The 18,973-nt window shown below is 31.4% G+C and overlaps 3 protein-coding genes across 3 annotated transcripts; 2 read left to right on the forward strand and 1 right to left on the reverse strand.

Annotated features, from left to right (window-relative positions):
• The first annotated feature begins 68 nt into the window (after nt 1–68).
• On the forward strand, nt 69–2,633 carry LOC116774651 (telomerase reverse transcriptase-like). The gene has a single exon (XM_032667354.2). It carries the CDS (start codon nt 507–509, stop codon nt 2,631–2,633), a length of 2,127 nt encoding a protein of 708 aa, XP_032523245.2. The 5' UTR covers nt 69–506.
• Nucleotides 2,634–2,653: 20 nt separating this feature from the next.
• Nucleotides 2,654–10,754, reverse strand: LOC116774650 (transferrin 2). Its single transcript, XM_032667353.2, has 16 exons — nt 10,591–10,754; nt 10,322–10,518; nt 10,112–10,234; nt 9,816–9,977; nt 9,432–9,565; nt 9,185–9,351; nt 8,237–8,381; nt 7,523–7,696; nt 7,004–7,064; nt 6,490–6,672; nt 5,770–5,940; nt 5,285–5,454; nt 5,023–5,166; nt 4,544–4,731; nt 3,503–3,662; nt 2,654–3,212 (listed from the first exon to the last, which is right to left on the reverse strand). The coding sequence occupies exons 1-16, from the start codon at nt 10,628–10,630 to the stop codon at nt 2,945–2,947; spliced, it is 2,487 nt and encodes an 828-aa protein (XP_032523244.2). The 5' UTR covers nt 10,631–10,754; the 3' UTR covers nt 2,654–2,944.
• Nucleotides 10,755–10,979: 225 nt separating this feature from the next.
• On the forward strand, nt 10,980–12,978 carry LOC116774840 (cell growth-regulating nucleolar protein). Its single transcript, XM_032667615.2, has 3 exons — nt 10,980–11,134; nt 11,265–11,393; nt 11,715–12,978. Exons 2-3 carry the CDS (start codon nt 11,266–11,268, stop codon nt 12,826–12,828), a joined length of 1,242 nt encoding a protein of 413 aa, XP_032523506.2. The 5' UTR covers nt 10,980–11,134; nt 11,265; the 3' UTR covers nt 12,829–12,978.
• Nucleotides 12,979–18,973: the final 5,995 nt, after the last annotated feature.

The following is an 18,973-nucleotide window of genomic DNA, read 5'->3' on the forward strand; positions in this document are numbered from 1 at the left end:
TCACATGTTTAACATTATGAATGTCTTGTGTCAATGTTCATTAATTAGGAAGTAGTAACACAATCTGTCAGTCAGCAAATAGAACATGTACTAGTAACAAATTAGTAACAAACCGCCTAAAAAAGAGGATTACCTTTAAAATCATGTAAGCAATGTTAACTCATAAGTACTCAATTCCATTTTATAAGTTGTTATATGAATAATTGAATAAAAAGCCAAATAGGAGTCGCCACTCGACAACGAAAAGTTTTGTACGAGAGAATGACAATGCAATATAAACTTTAGGACCAAGCAATCAAGATTATATTTAAAACATTTATGGTTTTTGAGCAAGTCTTAACAAGTCGGCGCAAATTTTAAATTTGTTTGACTACGAATACCCAGTCTTCTCCCCTTGATTATTAGTCTTGTAGACTGGCACATAAGTTTCGGTGGTACGTTTTTAAATTTGAATAGTTTTGTACTTTAAATAAATATTAAGTAAAAATTACATTTTAAAAGAAACTATGGATATACCTATTTGTTTTTCGCATAATTTTAGCAGTAAACAAAACGTGAGATCTATTAAAAATGTGATTAATTTAAAGTTCTTGAAAAGTGGAGAAGACATATTTCTCCAGCATATTATAGAAGACAAATCAGTGTTAAGAGAAATATCTATAGAATTAAGAGAAATTATGAAGAATCTTAAAGAAAATATCGTCACTTACAGCAAGAATGATTTTAAAGAATATTTTGTAAAAACCGATGATGATAAATATTTACATTCGGTAAATAAATCAAAACTTTTTATCGGGTGTTGGGCTGCACTGTTAAAAATTGTTCCAGATAATTTTTATGGAAACAATCATAATAGCAAATTATTTAAGAAAATCGTAAAAACTGTAATATACAGTATGAATCGTCAACACTTCAACTTCCGTGACATGATAAATGGCTGGCATTTGTTGATATATCCATGGAACACACTTACTGCTGCAATCTCATTTAAAGTTCTTCACTATAGTCTTTTATGGATTTTAAAAAAGTTACTATCATCGATAATAGTTTTAAATTTCTACGTTACAACATGCAAAACAGACGCAGATGAGAATAAGCTTCATTACTTCTGGAAAAATGTCTGGCAAAGTTTTTATGACAAGAAAATATCAATTATGACAACTACTAGAATTATAAAGAAAATTGAACCTTACAGTTTAGGTAATAAAATAAAAATCAGGTATAGCTATCAACAGAAAATAAGATTAAAAAATAAAATAAAAGAAATCCCAAAATTACATTTAATTTTGAAACAAAATAATGATTGCAGACCAATTGTACGATACAAAAACGATAAAACAAATTTAACTTCGAAGAATAAAATTAAAGAGCAATTATATTTTCTCAGAAAACTATCTGGAAAGCCTCAGGAGAAAATTGAGAATAAATATTTAAATTTTTTCAAAAAATGGGAGATCAGAAATAAACCTAAACTGTACTTTGTAAAAACAGATCTTAGTAATGCATTTGGATCTATAAATAGACAAAAACTATTGAAGATTTTAATTGAGCGACATGAAAATTTCCAAAAGGCAGAGACGTCACTGTATTTAAAGAAGAAAATTGCACAGACCTTTAAGGATTTTATTGCGGAACTTAAGAATCCACTCTTGGTTCGCTCTGGATCAACAGTTTACGAATGGAAGGAAGGTCTTGTACAAGGTTACAAATACTCTCCAGCACTTTCTGAAATATATTATTCATATCTGGATGACATTTATTTCCGTCATCATATAAACATCACAGACGACCTTAAATTGTTCATAAGAGTTGTTGATGACTATTTGTACATCACGGATTCGTTGCAAGATGCCTATGATTTCTTAAAAGCTTTATCAAACTATAGAAACGTTAATTATAATAAAACGGTTGTTAATTTTCCGAATCAATCTATAAAGGTTAGCGATGAAATTGTTTTTCTTGGATACAGCTACGATACAAAGACATTGCACGTGAGTAGGGCCAACAGTGTAAACTCTGGCCAGATGTGTTTTAAAATCGGATTTTCTCTTGCTATTGCAGATTTAGGAAAATTTCTTGAAAATAGAATCGGACAATCTGGAATCGAAATAAACGGGCACATTTTTAATTTCTACTACAACAGTGAACAGTTGATATGGCAACATGTGTTTGTGACACTCTGTCTTTCGGCCAATAAATTTTGTACAATATTATCTATACTCTGTAATGAGTCGGATATGTTTAGATATATGTGTATTTATAAGAGAAAAGTAACGGTTAAGCTTTGTAATACCATCATAGACACGCTTCATAGAAACAAACCGGAAGGATTTATGTTTATTTTTTGCATTAACCATTTTCGTTATCTATCATACAAAGCTTTACTGTTATGTGCACAGAAAACACCCAAATGTAACAAACTGGTTCCGTACATTAACGTTGAAATGGCAAAAACAAACTGTTTGTATGGAAAGTGGAGGGAGCATTCTAGAAGGATGAGCAAAAATGGTTGTGGTCTTAGGCAAGCCATAAAAGAGGTTTGTAGGAGGTCAGATTTAAGAGCTATTCTTAAAAATTACGACGTATTGCCTGAAGGTTTACGTTGTTTTGACCGCAAAAATATGTATGTATAGGTTTAAGAAATAAAAATATATTACAGTGTAAAAAATATTTTATTTTCATGTAAATTATCTTTTATCGATATCAGATTCAATTGGACGGAATCAATGTAAAAAAAATATATATTAACAGAAAATAAGATTTAAGATAAAACCCTCGCTTACTCTACTGATTGTTACAACAAGTTTTTCACGTGAAATAAACATACAATATATTTTAATTGTTTCCTTATTCCTAATATCTAAGTACTAAAAATATCAGGCACTCGGCTGGATGGAATAAAATTAGAGCTAACTATGTATTCTTGTCATAAAACTATCAAGTCTTATAATAATGCTATCAATAATATCGCAAACGCGATCAGATGTCCTATGACTCCTTGCTTGTACGCACTCGATAAGAAATCTGGATCTGATGCGAAATAATACGAAGCCTGTGGCGCGTCACACGACACTATCCTAGCCGCTCGAGGCAAAGCTCTACCCGCTATAATTTCAGCGGAACGCATCTTGTGTGAAAGCGGCTTTAGACGGACGGCTGAATCGCTGAATATCAAATCGGCGTAAGGCGGCATTGAGTAAAACATACTAAAGCTGAAAAAACAAAAATCACAATGAGACATAGAAATAAAAGATTTATCATTAATATTTATATAATTAAAATATACTACTATCCTTAGAATTATGTCTATCACTGATTATAATTAATTATAGTACTGAACCATCGTAATTTTGTAATGGCAACATTTAAGCATCAACTTGTATTTGAAAACTATAAACACTGGCTTCAGTCATTTTGTAGGACATTACTGGAAGTAACGCTGAACATTAAATAACAAATCTGAAATTGTCCCTTGAACAATATATATTTATATATGAATTACCTGAATTCATCAGTCATCGTAGCGCCGTATAATTGTTGTGCGTACACCATGAGATTGGAGTAAGTGTCCAGTTCAGTGTGGTTCGCTCGCCCCATCAAAACAGACCCGGGCACCTTACCGAGATTACATTTCTTGTACTCGTGCATTTTTTCACGAGTGCCTGAAATTTTATTGAACAGTTAGGGAATATTGAATAATCTATGAGAATTAATGAATTTATTAAGTAGCTTCCATAATATATAAATTATAAAACAATAAAAATAACGGATTAATTTGTATAACAGAAGACAAAATTAAAATTCAATAAGAAAATATATAGCTGGAAAAATTCGTCACGATTTGAACTCGCTACTCGAATATCATTCTAATTTTCTTTTATCAACTAAGCTAGTGTTGAGCACCTAGAGCAGAAATTTAATTTTTTTTTTTTATCATTAATAAACACTTAATACTGTGTATTTTTACAAATATTTGTTAATATCTGTGTCTCAGTGACATTACCAAGATTATAAAAAATGATGACCGCTTGTTTGTTAAACTTTCACTTAAAAAACTACTAAACGGTTTTTGATGGCATTTTACATTAACGCAGCTTAGACAACGGAAAAAGATATGGGCTCTTATTATTCACACAAATATAAGTAGCTCCCGTGAGATCACAGCGCAAACGTCGTATTTTGTATGATGTCAGGTGACACATATAGATGTCGCTGCCTGTTGCTATATTGATTCTCTTAACACAGGTCAAGAGTCCATGCGGACTAAGTCGCGTGCAAATCTAGTATAACATATACAAATACTATATTTATGTACAAACCAACATATGTATGTATAATATCCAAACTTTCAATTATTATATTTTTTTTGTATGCCTATATATAAAACTACTTTTTTATTATTTTTTCCTTCCCTCTTTATTGTACCTACACCTCGTTTCTGGTAGATCTTTTTTAAAACATAATTTATCCTTTGTGCACTACATTTCTTTCATAATAATGTTACTATTTCTACTTTTGGTACATAAATAATAATAATACTCACCGTCCGGGCACAGCAGTTGTAGGTCATCAGGGAGCAGGTCCCTCGCCCACCACTCTCGTCTCCTACCTCCGGTGACCTCAGTGAGGGCTGTGTGTCTAACAAACGCCACATCCCCCCCTCCCTCCACCATACACCGTAGCGCACCCACGTGCCCGTAGTACGGTTCGTTGGCATCACGACGACAACGCCTTGACAAAAGAAAATTTATAACTAAAATGTGATTCGTGTTTTTGTTATTTCTCTCAAATTCTTAATCGCTTGTACTAATACGAAAATGTAAGATTTATTTGGCATATAATATAATTCATAACCAACACAATGGTAGAAGAATGACATTCATTTAACCTTTTCTGTAGTGATGTGAAAAATCGTTATACACATATCTGATACTTGGCGGATGTCGATATTTAGCACAACACTAGTGTTCACGAATGTATGTATATATGTGTATAATTAAATAAAAAATCAAAATGAAATACCTAAACGAGGCACCATGACATAAATGACAGAGATTATCGTGGGGTACTGTATTGGCGTCGACGTACTCCGCAGACAGCGAACCAGATGCACACGACTTACTGAAGTACTGGGCAGCCGCTTGAGCACCGTCACAACCGTACGGACTAACAGACAGTATAGAAAATTATATTTATATATATATAAAGTTAACAGCAAATAACTAAGTAAGAAGAATAAGAAGTAACGGGTATATATATATATATAAATATATATATATCTCACCGAATCCATCCGTTGGATATAAGGTAAGCCAGAGGGTAAACCCAACCAGCGGCCATGCCAATGCCGGTGTGACATGTGTTTTTTCCTCTTAAGTAGGTCAAATCCGTGTCTGGATCCTGTTCTTTAGCGACCGCCACAGCATAGTACCAGTTATCACCACTTGTATACACCTGGAAATTTAGATGTTTGTGTATATATATTTTTTTGTATATAGTTTTTGTCCTCACAAAATCTTTATATTGCATTAATTTCTCGGTAATAATCTATAAAAACACAAATATATACTAGCTACAAATGTACTCACACACCCACTAACAAGAAGGCTGATATAAATATACAGTATGCACAGACTTAAGTATATTCACACACTCACAGGTGAGAATCAAACCTGTGGCAGAAATCCTCGCACACACAAACACCTCTCCCTCACACACATACACACACAGACATCCCCCCCACTGACACTCCGCCATATATAAGCTGACCTCCTGCATGAACGGCACCAGTCGGTGTCTGTACGCGGCGTGCAACATGTCAGCGGCGTCGAACAGGGCGAAGTCGCACGTGCCTTCCGCGATCGCTCGCTCACAGTGGCGGGTACTGTGAGCGCGCCAGCATGAGAACGTCGGAGACATAAACGCAGCTTTCAAGGCAACCTGAGAAGATATATATTGATATTATATTTAACTAATAGTTATGTTCCTTTCTCTCTCGCTCTCTCTCTTTTGAGTTGTATTTAGAAAGAAATTTATAGTGCGTTATATAATAAATAGGCAAACCAACTTTAAGCGACATTTATCGTTGTGTTACCTGACTTAATACATGACATAACATTCGCGCCGAGAAAAACATTTTTTGGAAAAAAAAATAAAAAAAATTGAAATTATATAAATTATACGATATTCTGATCTCTAAACTACATCATTGTACTGTTTCATAGAAATATTCCGCTACTTTTTACTTCAAACAGATACAAAGTTCCATCCTACTAAACCCTGTTGCATTTATAACACTAGCAGGATATATTTCCCGTGTCTAGTTCTTCTCATATAACGAATCATATCTTTAACTAAATCACTGTTAACCAATGATTGATACATTAATTATTCACAGGTAGTGGTTAGAAGCTATTATAATAATTACGCCAAAATCTGCCGTCACTTTACATATGTCTCCTTGTACATATAGAATTTTTTAAAACCTACCCTCATTTTAATACATTTCTCCATTTCAGCTTCACTGGTGACGCATAGTATCGCCCGCTTCACCGGACAGTCTCGTATACCGGTCACAGCTCGTTCGGCTTGGTCGCCAACAAATTCGTTGTTCAATATGTGTTTGGCGACTTGCTCACTTTCCTTCAGCACTCGAAAGTTTATAGTGGCGTCCTGTGAATATATGTCCGTTATTGTTTACAAGCGATCGAGGTACAGTTTCGGATTTGTTTAAATGTTCAGCGTGTCTGGCGAGTTGGCTGGAGCCAGTATTTATAGTTATCGAATACTAAAATGTTGCCATTACAAAATTACAATGGTTCAGTGTTGTGATTAATCATAATCGGTCATAAAATTAATTCTAAGGATCATAGTATATTATAATTAGTACGGCACGGGTGGCGCCACTCGTAACACAAGTGATGAGATCGTTTAAAAACAATGAAGTTTGGAATTTAAAAATAGATTTTGAATAGTATAGTGGTTTAAATATTGTTTCACTTACCTGTACTAATAAATCCGTTGTGCCATTTGATAGAAATAGTTGGAAAGGTTGTGACGATGCACTGGAACGGAAAAAGACATGAAAAAAATAATATACAAATTAATACATAGTCTTTCCTTTCGATAGTGTTCGGAGACATGTTGTATTTTGTTCGATTGTAATGAAATAATCCAATCCTTTGGTACAAATATAACTTTTATAAATTTGGGGATTGAAGTCAATTCTTTAATATTAAGAAAAATGGCATATTTTTAACAATGGAAAATATGTAGCGATAAACTTATATAACTTAAAAATGATTTCAATAGTTACGCGTATTAAATACAGTCATTAATCTGACAATACTGCCGAGTGCTTTTCAATAACTTACTCCTACTCCCCGACCGATTACAATTCGACATGCAATAGATGGATGAAATAATTTGAAATTATATTATATTTTTAATATTTATATATATTTTTTTATTTCTATACTATAATATAAATCTTAATCATAATAATTGTATTTTATTATCTCACCTTCCATTCCTATAATTGTCTCTATTATAGTCATATTGGTATTTCGTTCTTTCTGTAGTAGAGCTGTAGACGTATGGATCGTTGTTCAAAAAATCGTTAGTTCTATTTGAATTCCGATTCTCTGGATTTGGTTCTCCATACAGTTCAAGTATTTTCATAAGAATATTTTGATATCTGAAATTTATATTTTATTATTACTATGGCACACAACACTAAGACAGTTCAAGCTAGACAGGAATTAGTTAAGTTATTTGAGATCAAAGACAGAGTGAAACCAGATATCCTGGTCTACCCTAAAATGGTAACAGTATATAAGTTAAGGACCTTACTTAATTGGCATGTAGTTTTCTAAAGAATCAAATCCCTGTATGTTGATAACCAAAGAAAAACTACTAAACATATTATATTAGATTGATATATTATATTTAGTTATATACATTATGTACTAACACACAGATAACTTTATATAGAATAAAAGAAGTGAAGTGAAATTGCTGACAAGATTACATGTGTGAGTAACCATTTTGATTTAATAACTAAGTTGTAAGAATTTTGCCGAAAATATGTGAGTCAACGATTTGTAAAATCTTATAGATATTAACCTATAGTACTAATACTTAATTATTTCAGTATCCAATTCTATACTATTCTGGTGTTTAGTACTATAGTACTACAATAGTATTCTAGTAATTTATTGAGATTTTTTTGACATACTTGGTCCTCTGAGCGATGGTAGCGGCACTGCTGGTTACAATAGCATCAGCGGGGACTCTTCCCCAATGACAATGTTCCCATTGTGTTACCTCAGCTCGTGAGCCATCACGGCATATCAACTCAAAGCTAGACGCTGTCACACCACCTGGAATAGATAGCAAGTCTTATGTTATTAGGCAAGTAATTTAGTAATTAATGAGATCTAAGACTTTCGCGAGTATAAAGGTTGCTTCAAAGTAAAAATAATTATAGACGCGTAGTAAATCCGAAATATATTAGTTTTATTTCAATTTATTATTTTCTCTGGTTAGACATATATATATATATATTAGTTTCTATATGTTAAGGAAATTACATATAGACTTTTCATGTTAATAAAACTATGAACTATGCGTTTAAAACTACTGACTATAATTAAAATATATTTACAAAATATATTTGTATCTTTGATATATATATTATAATTATTTTTATATGACAGTTCAATAAAATTATTATAAAACTTATAATTTTTTTTTAATTATAATCAGATACGAATACATTTTAATGTGTCACTTCTAGTATGTTACGTACGGGCAACATCTTATAAAATAAATGAACATCGCCGGGGCAACATCGTTGTATGGATAAAATATCATATAACGAGTGACGCCGTTGACTCCGCGGAACGAGCACCAAGCCGTGTGAACCAGAAGATTCCTGATGCCAAGCAGGCTATGGAATGGCATTGCTATCCTAACATCGGGGCAATCATGTAGTATTAGGTATAGGTTATAAGTTTTAATATGTAATTTTTTATTATAATATACATATAAGTAAGTTTCGTAGTGTTCCTGGAACATCCGGTTGCCACCCTATATAATTAGTGTTGCTAGTTCAAATATTGGTTATTTGCATTCGCCTTATCTAAATATTTACATAAAATATTCACAGTTAATTGTTAATTACCCAATATCTTCCCGGACAGCAATGCATGTTGTATAGTAGTGTCTCTAACAAATGCTATATCTCCAGTATTATTGGCAACCAAACATTTAAGAGCCCCTTCGTAACCAGCATATGGATCCGCGAGTGTACAACGAATGCCTGCCTCACCACTACATAGTTTGCATAGTCTGTAACATTAGTTACTAAGTATCATAATTTATTTTAAATATGTATTTGATTTTATAATATATATTTTTTTTATACATACTTATCAGGGTTGTCTCCTATGGGGTTATAGATATCTTTCAATGAATTTGGTGCACAGGATTCCCCAAAGTATTCAACGGCTGACTTCACATGATTATTACAATCTGTTATTTTGAGACCACCTTCTTGCATGAGCTGAAATAAAAATAAGAATTATAACAATTTACTTAGAAGTTATGTGTTGAAACAAATATAATGATAATAAAATATTTATAAAATCATTTACTTTTGTCGTGTACATAGAAAATAATTTAAGAATGGTTAAAATTTGTGACAACCCTGAATAATTTCAATAAAATCTCTTTGGACAATATTAAAAATATTAACATGAAACATGTAGGTATACAATTTTTATTGGAATACTTTATCAAATTTGTGAACTTACAACATGTATTGGCATGACCCAGCCGGCTAGAGATCCGACAAGTGGGAAACAGGCTCTGGCTCCTCTTAGGCCATGAAGTCCAGATTCAGGCTGAACGGCCGGCAGACTGCCTTTTTTGACTACAGCCACTGTATATTGATATGGTTCATTCCTGCCATATAACTGGAACAAAAATGATTTGTACATAATTTTAATAAAGAATAATATATCTAATCTTTAACATAGAATTTTTATTTATTATTATAATGCATACAAGAATATTTAAGATTCATTAGTCTGTATATGTAAATACTCACTTCTTGTAATATTGGCACTAATGAATGGTAACGACCAGCCACATAGACCTCCCCAGCATCCAGGGCCAGGAGAGATGCCACTCGGTTGTCAACCCATGTCATACACTCTTCAGTGTCAAATGCCTGCAATAGTGTATAGCATTATAATGTACTGAAGATATAACAATAACATTGATATACATATAGCAATTAAAATTTTATATGATTTACCCTCTTGCATTGAATTTCTATCCAATCCTTGCCGAATAGCGATTTGTCTTGCATCGCTATTTTAATTAATTTTTCACATTTTTCATTTTCCGCGACAGATGTTGTGCACCATGTTAATATATTTTCTCCTTCAATTTTCTCGTTTAATGGAATACTATTAGATGAGATATCGTTGTTGTAATCGGCTTTGACTAAGGCTAAAGAAACATTGTTTAGTCAATGGTGTATAAGTTATAACATTTACAAACAGAAATTATTGTTTAACTTACTGAAAGACAAAAGTCCTAAAATTATTTTTAACTGAATCATGATTGTATTTATAATGTCATTATGTCACTAAAAACAAGTATTCTCAATTAAACTATTGATATAATAATCAGATTTGGACACACCCGAAACAAATTGAATAGTTAACCGCAGTTTATATGGCTGCTGTCATTTAAAGTTTATGACAAATGTTAACACAGACAACAAAAATAATAATATACTCGGTTTAATTTCAACCAAATTCAAAATTATTTTTGTTTATCCAATAACAGCATTTTCCAAATAAATCCATTAGATTTTTTTTGTAACGTGTTATTGATATTACAACTTTGTCAGAATGCCAAGAGTTGTTATTTTTTAAATAAAAATAATAGTTGAAGTCGCTGTTTCTTAGGACGTTGCCATTTGATTGACATTACACAAATTTACGTTTGACAAATATAAAAACCAAGATCTAGGTTCGAAATTTTGTAGCGTGTTTTGTATGGCACGTGCGGTAAAAAGTCGTATCATTAGCTGAAAATAACTAAATATTTAAAAACATAGGTATGTATTTGCACGAATATTTCATTTACATCCTTTTTTTGCTATGCTTACTTAGTTGCGATGTTATTGTGTAGATGACACAATTTGTTTTTATTGGTTTATTATGACATTAAAAATATATTTCCATTAGAATGGTTGTCTTCACATGCGGTCACTGCGGCGAGTCAGTTCAAAAACCGAAAGTCGAAAAACATTATATGACTAAATGTAGGAATAGGAACCCAAATCTATCATGTATGGATTGTTTTAAAGATTTTCTGTAAGTATTTTTGTCTTTTGATTATTTGGAATATGAAAAGTAAAGAAATATTACTATTAACAAGGCAAAAGTAGGTATATCATGTGAGAAAATACTAAAGTAATATAATAAGCAAATAAATATTTTAATTTAAAACTGGGTCTACCATGTGGCTTATACTTTTGAATAAAGTAGATGATGTTCAACTTTTTTATTTACAGCCATACTAAAACTAGTCAAGATAGCATTATTTATGGAAATAAAACTATAGAATGGTATCTTCCTTAGTATGATAGAAAAAACTATTTGTTTTCTATTGAAATAATCTTTATATGTTTTTAGGGGAACTGATTATGAGGCTCACACAAAATGCATCACAGAAGAAGAACGCTACTCGGGCAAAGGTTTTACTGCTAAAGAGAAGAAAGGTGAAAAGAAACAAAATGCCTGGGTTGAAATGTTACAGTCGGTGCTCGATGAGCAGAAAAATGCATCCAGGAATGTCTTGAGAATCATTGAGACAATCAGTAAGCATAACAACACTCCAAGAAAGAAGCCCAAATTCATCAATTTTGTAAAAAATGTGTGTGGACTGAAAACGAACCCAAAAGACATAGATCAAGCATGGGATTTAATATCTGTTAAACTATCAGCACTTTCAAATATGAATGCCAGAAACGGGAATAAAAATGCAAAGGACGAAACCAAAGTTAATGGTGCTAATGATGAAGAAAATAAGACTGACACTCAGAACGGCGATGTTGTTAACGGTAATTTGGATGTTGGAAATGAAGAACAGAAGAATATTGAAGAAGAGAAGAATGCTGAGGAAGAGAATGGAGAAGTGAAGAAGGAGGTCAAGCTGTCTAAGAAACAAAGGAAAGAGGAAAAGAAACGTCTGAAATATGAAGCGGAATTACAAAGTGCTGAAGCGCCTCCAGAAGATGACACTCAAGATGAAGTTGAAGTACAGAAGAAAGGCAAGAAAAACAAAAATAAAGTTACAAATGGTGTTCCCAGCGTTGAAGACGATTCAGATAAGATTAAAAAACGTAAAAGACAAGACACTGTTTCAATAACTGAGGTTAGCGAGCCGGAAGTTGTTGTGGAAAGTGTTACAGTTAAAGAGAAAGCCAGTAAGAAGAAAATAAAAATGGAAAAATTGGAGAAGGAGGCAGAAGATGTCTGCCTTCACGACCAAAATGTTGCCAGCACTGAAAGTGAAGTCGCCAACAAAAATGGTAAATTCAACTGGCATGAAGTAATACTGTCGGTGTTACAGAAGAAAGGCAATGAGTTGCCATTCAAAAGACTTCAGAAGAAAGTTCTATCTGAGTATACGGAACTCACTGGTTGTGAAGTTGATGATAGGATTGCTGATAAATTTATAAAAAAATTGAAAAGTGCTCCCAGGGTTAGGGTTGACAAAAATAGAGTTATACTATTGGAAGAATAAATATTTAAAGGCATTTTATATAAACATTGAAACTGCCATTGTAATTTCAAATATCGATTAGATTAAGTTTTTAATCGTTGCGTCATGCAATACTCTGTAACAGTTTATAAATATAAATTATGCCAAAATAAACATTTCTTGAACTACCCATATTAGATTTTTATTTTTTTTATATTTAACGTGTTCATAGAATTTTTCTAGATCAATCTTTTTATATTTTTTTTTATTAGTAAAGAAGTTGCAACTCAAAATTTCAATTCAATTTTAGAACAATGACTTAAGTCACAAATTTATAATGTTTTTATTTATTTTTTTATCTTGGTATAGAAAACAAATTCATATTTCACTCATTCAGCCTCAAAGCAGTTTTCGTAAGAAAAGCTCCCTTTTTGTCGTCGACTTTCCATTAATTGTGCTACCAAGAAAGAGCCTTTATATTTTATAAGAGTAATATGTAAAAGCCTTCCCCGTACAAGCTCACATACAATCTTATAAAATAACCTCTATATAATACTTAAACATTGAGGGAAGATCGTTGGATTTCTTTATATATTTATTCTTAAGAATGGATAAAAGTATTTTTATTGTATTTTGATTTTTTTTAGGAGACACTGAAATATAAGGCTCTTGTTTGAATTTTATGAAATTAAATTTATTTCGGGTTAAACATTAAAGGATTTTCACCAAAGCTTTTAAGCAAAATAAAAATTGTGTCGCATAAATATTAATGACTAATGTTGAAATACACATTACCATAATAAAAGCACTCTAAAATGTGTATAACGTACCGAAAAGTATCAAATGAATGTAATATTTTTATGTTAGTATTATCTGTGTCGACATTCATTTACAATGTAACTTCATTTTGTAGAATGGCCGCCCAGCTTTCGTTAGCACACTCACGTAGTATTTTATAATGGATAAATTCTGCTTTATATGGTTTGAAATGTTTTAAAGCTTGGCTTTAAAACCTATGTTGAGGTAGATTCATGAATCGGTCTTTACTACTTTAACTATTAAACAATATAAATAAAAAACATACTTTATTTTTTAACGATAATACGACAAAAAATATATATTTTATGAAGAGTTGTAAGTACATTAACAACTGCGTCCAATAAAAGTTAATTTATTTTATTATTAAACGTATATAATAACCTAAAACTTGTGTTTCTAATTTAAATCTCGACGTTTTCTTATTTAGAATCAGAAGTACCTAACCAATTCATTGTTTTATGGACATTTGAGACCTGTATTAAAGTTTATTTTGCTTTGTAGCTGCTAGTTCAATGAATTTAAATATAAAATAATAAACGGGCAAGATAATCACAAGAAAGGAAAAAAAAAGTTAACAACGTATAGAATAGACTTTATGTAACAAAACCTTTTAAACTTATCTTAGACTGTCTGTCTGTCACGAAACAATTTAATCAAAATTTGTATTTAATTTAAGTAATAAAATTAATGTTGTAACTTATAATAGATTTCTTGGAAAAGCTTCTGCAATAGTTATCTATAATAATGTAAGTTTACTTAACTTTCGTAATTAAAAAGAATTCCTCAACATTTTTTCAATTTCCTTTTCTCAGACGAAACTAATGGATATCTGAAAAAGATTTTAATAAATGTGTTCTCACGAAGATTTATAATGAATTCCTAGGGAACAAAACTGGGTCAACTATAAGATAATATAGTAAAGGTTTTATACTAAATATCCGTAATAATAAATTGATAATTTTCAATAACCCCAAATCAAATAACCATAACTGATGTTTGTGCTCTTAATTTTGATACAAAAGATATAAGTTTTAAAATATATGAACCCATACAAATAAAACTTAAATTGTATTTAAATCTTGTAGATCGGTATGCTTAACACAAGTTTTTATAGTCACACTAAAAACGAAACATATCCCTTTTCTCGTTCAACAATCTACTTTAATACTATAATGTGTGAAGGGTTATACATAAGAGTTATAATACAGACACGACGAAAAATAGGAGTAAGGACTGTTAGACAACTCGTCACGTTATAAATAAATAATATAGACGGGACTAAATCCGTTGCCATAACGTACCTTAAAATGAATAGTAAGAATAACTTGTTATATTTGAATGTTTACACACGAGGGACGTTCGAATGAAGGTGTTAGTGTTAATAACCAAAAGTTTAAATAATTATTTTTATAGACGTTCACTTTATATTTTCTTATTCATATGTGTTTTGAATTAGGTACATAAATTGTAAACACAGAGGTACATATATTGTACAAGCAAATCAATATAAAATATCTTTTTATACATTTTAGTGATTCTATCTTCTACCTACTTCTATAGTTCTGCAAGTATCGACTCATTCCTGCCACTCGCAATGTTTATATTTCACTCAATAATCACAAAGTAGTAATAAATATATATTTAAAGATCCCAATAGTAGATAATCTTCCAAACCAAAAGACATCTATAGTCGTAATGTCCTTCCAAAGACGATGACAGTAAGAAATTGTCGTGGTTATCTGAGTCTCAGTACTTGTAACCCTTGAGCCGTTGGATTTCGTTTATTAAAGCCGTCTATTTATAAAGATTATGGAGAGGTCTTTAGATCTTGACTTAAGTGTAGTGGTCGAAATAAATAACAATAAACACAACCTTGAGGTCGGGATCAAAATACTTTAGAAGATAACTAATGTCTTTGTATTAAAGCGTTAATGGTTTTTCAATTTATACTGTAGTCTGCACAAATTGTAAAATTATTTTTGTTATGTATACAAATAATAATGAAAGCTTCTGTTTATTATAAATTTATTAAAGTTTTTGATTGTGTAAACATATCTTTCTCATTAATAAGGGTAACGAAATAAATTTAGGGTAGAAGTTTTCCTAGGTGCTTTAACATCACGTGAAAGTTGAATTTACAAAAGACGTTCCAAAGTTTTCGACCAGAACAGAATAAAAAAATTTGTTATTAAAAATATTGTATCCGTAGGTAAATAACAAACATACACTGAAATCGTGGAATTTTTTGACAATGTTAACGTTTTTATTTGTTGGAAAAACTTAGTTACTAATTTGTATCAGACATATATACATACATATGTCAGGAATTTAACTTTCAATATACACAATTCTGTATCAACTTTTTAATATTTAAGTAATTTGAATATATATTTTGTAAATGTTATAATTTTTCCAATTAAATAAAATACAAGTTTCATGGAATGTATGTCAAAACATGTATATTTTAGTCTATCATAAATTAAAGAATTGAATTTAAAAAGTACTGTACGTCAAAAACATTCCGCTATTTCCTTATTTTGTCATTATCAGTGACAAAATTAAAGACAAGGATGTCTGAACTTTTTTAAATATTCATTGTTTATTGTAAAATGGTTTAATAGATTCTGACAATGTGTGATGCATCAGATTTCATCTCACGGAGGTTTTGTTTGTTTTTATGTTAAAGGTGGTAAACGAGCCGACGGCCTACTTGATGGGCAGTAGTGACCGTCACCCAAGGATGCGTAGCCAACCTTGATTGTTGAGGAAAAGGGAGGAGGGGGAATAAGGAAATGGCAGGAAAAGGTTGGAATAGGGAAAGGGCAACCGGCTCTCTCACTCATTGCACGAAACGCAGCCATTAAAGACTACTTCACGCCGATCTTCTGTGAGAGGGTGGTACTTCCCCGATCGAGCCAGCCCGTGTTCAAGCTGTACTTACTAGACCACAGCTATGCTCTACCACCTACAACTTTGGAGTGATTTTAAGTTACTGTTAATTTCTTCATTTCATTAACTGATGATAACTACAAGAGCTAAACAATTTGATAATGATAAAAATTTATATTATGTTTTCTAACACAATTTCTATGAAAGTGAAATGGTTTCCGAAATTAAATAAAAGACCAAAGAATTTTTTTAAATTATTTTGTTTAATGAAATCCGTCTCGTATAAAATCGGAGCTTAGAGAAAAAGAGCGTGTAAGCTATTCCACAACGGTTAGTATGTTCATGTAAAGTATTATCAAAATGTGTTCAATAGGTTTTGCTACATTCAGTAATGAAAACAACTGTCTATGTATTTTATCCTTAATGTTGATCTCTTTACATTAGGCGGAATGATTAAGATATAAAAGGGTATTATTATTAGTCTATAACTCTAAAATATTCCATGGAGTATACTTTGCACCTTCCAATAAACACTGAAATGTATTTCTATATTATTTTCAACAAAACTCTATTTGCCTTCCAAGTTCTGTTTGGTTCAGAAGTAATCAGAGTGGAAATCAAAGTGCTTTGATTAAATAGACGTGATATTTTGGGTTTATGTTTTGTTAAAATTTTGTTCTTAACGGAAGAATATGATTAAAAAATTTCAGAAAGTTATAGGTACTAATAAGGTTATTGAAGTTGCCTTTTGTAATCTACAATTATTATTTGAGTAGGTAATTATAATTTTTTTTTTATGATAAACGAGCAGACGGCCTACCTGATGGAAGTTGTACCGTCGCCCATGGAAAATGATTTTGCGGATGCGTTGCTACCCTTGTTTGGGCAAGAGAGAGAGAGGAAAGGTTGGGAAACGGGAAATGGGAAAGGGTGGGAAAAACGAAAGGGCAACCGGCTCTCTCACTCATCGGACGAAACGCAGCCATTAAAGACTGCTTCATGCCGACCTTCTATGAGAGGGTGGTATTTCCTCGGTTGAGCCAGTGAGATGTAGTGAATAGATTATATTAACTTAATATACTTATTAACTATTATACACTATGTAACTTACTTTTGTACCTATTTAATGTACGATTTATTGCAAAAAAAGTCAGTATCTACTCAGCAGCCTCGGCTTTCATTCCTCTCTTAGGGCACCACATTACACCAGCCCATGTTCGAGCTGCAGCAATTTGACCACAGCTAGGCTCTACCACCTCACAATATTTATTTTTTATCTGCTTAATAGAGTATGAATACATAAAAAATTCCGTTGATTGACGCGTCATAAAAATTGAATACAATATTTTACATATAAACCTTGTTTTTGTAATAACGAGTAAAAATGTGAATATTACAGCTGAGCTCTGTTTGCCTTTTACTTTACCACTTCTCCACAGTCGACAGTAATTCGACATGCAAAAGATGGGTGCAAAAAATGTGTGTAACGAAATTTCTCTTTAAAACGGAACATTATAAAGATATCTTGTTATAGTTGTTGGTATTTTCATATTTTATTGTCCAGTTATTTTATTTATTAATTTGTTTTATAATAATTTATTATATTATTGGATTTTGATACGATAATACAATAGATTACTTAAGGAACATAAACTGTAACATAAACAAAACAAGAAACATTGTTGTTATTTTATATAACAAGACTATCCTTGCTTTGTTTCTTATATTATTTTTCCCCCTAGGGTCACAATTTTCCATTATAATAATGTAGTAAATCCGTTCATACTAATACAAGAAATTGCAAATCAGCGTACATCGATAAGTTTTGAAAAAAAATATATATTCTATTGAGAGAAAAGATTTATAGTTTATATTGTAATGACGTCTTGATAAATAGTAAATGTATTGAGAGGAACTTAAAAATTGTAGAGGAACATGTTTTGTAAGCGGAGGCTTAAAGGACGTCATTTGTAATTCTATAAGATTATTTCTTTTCCTCGATTGCATAAAGAATGATCCTTTTGGTTTTTAGGAACATTATTATAAGGCGAAATTTTTAAATACATTTTATAATTATTTAAAGAGAGTTTTATTCTGCGGATTGTGATTAATTTTCTTATTCTTTGTTCTTATAAATCACATAAAATTTGTAATATTAATATCTAAGACTTCCGCGAGTATTCATTTAAATCAAAACTAACATTTTCGGATGTACTGCTCGTTTTTATTATTTTTAACAACATACTCCCGACGTTTCGGTTACTTCGCAGCAACCGTGACCACGGGCAGACGAAATGAAAATGTTTGTCAGTACTGACACAAAAATTCCGAGTACATCCGAAAATACTAGTTTGGTTTAATATTTTTAGTGTTCGCGTGTCCACGTTTTTGTCCTGATATTTGATCAAATGTAAATTTAATAAAAAATATACTTTTTGTAAATACGTAGTTTTAAGGTTGCCAAGTATAGAAAAGAAAA

Source organism: Danaus plexippus, chromosome 23 (genome assembly GCF_018135715.1).
Source record: "Danaus plexippus chromosome 23, MEX_DaPlex, whole genome shotgun sequence".
In the NCBI taxonomy this organism is placed as follows: domain Eukaryota; kingdom Metazoa; phylum Arthropoda; class Insecta; order Lepidoptera; family Nymphalidae; genus Danaus; species Danaus plexippus.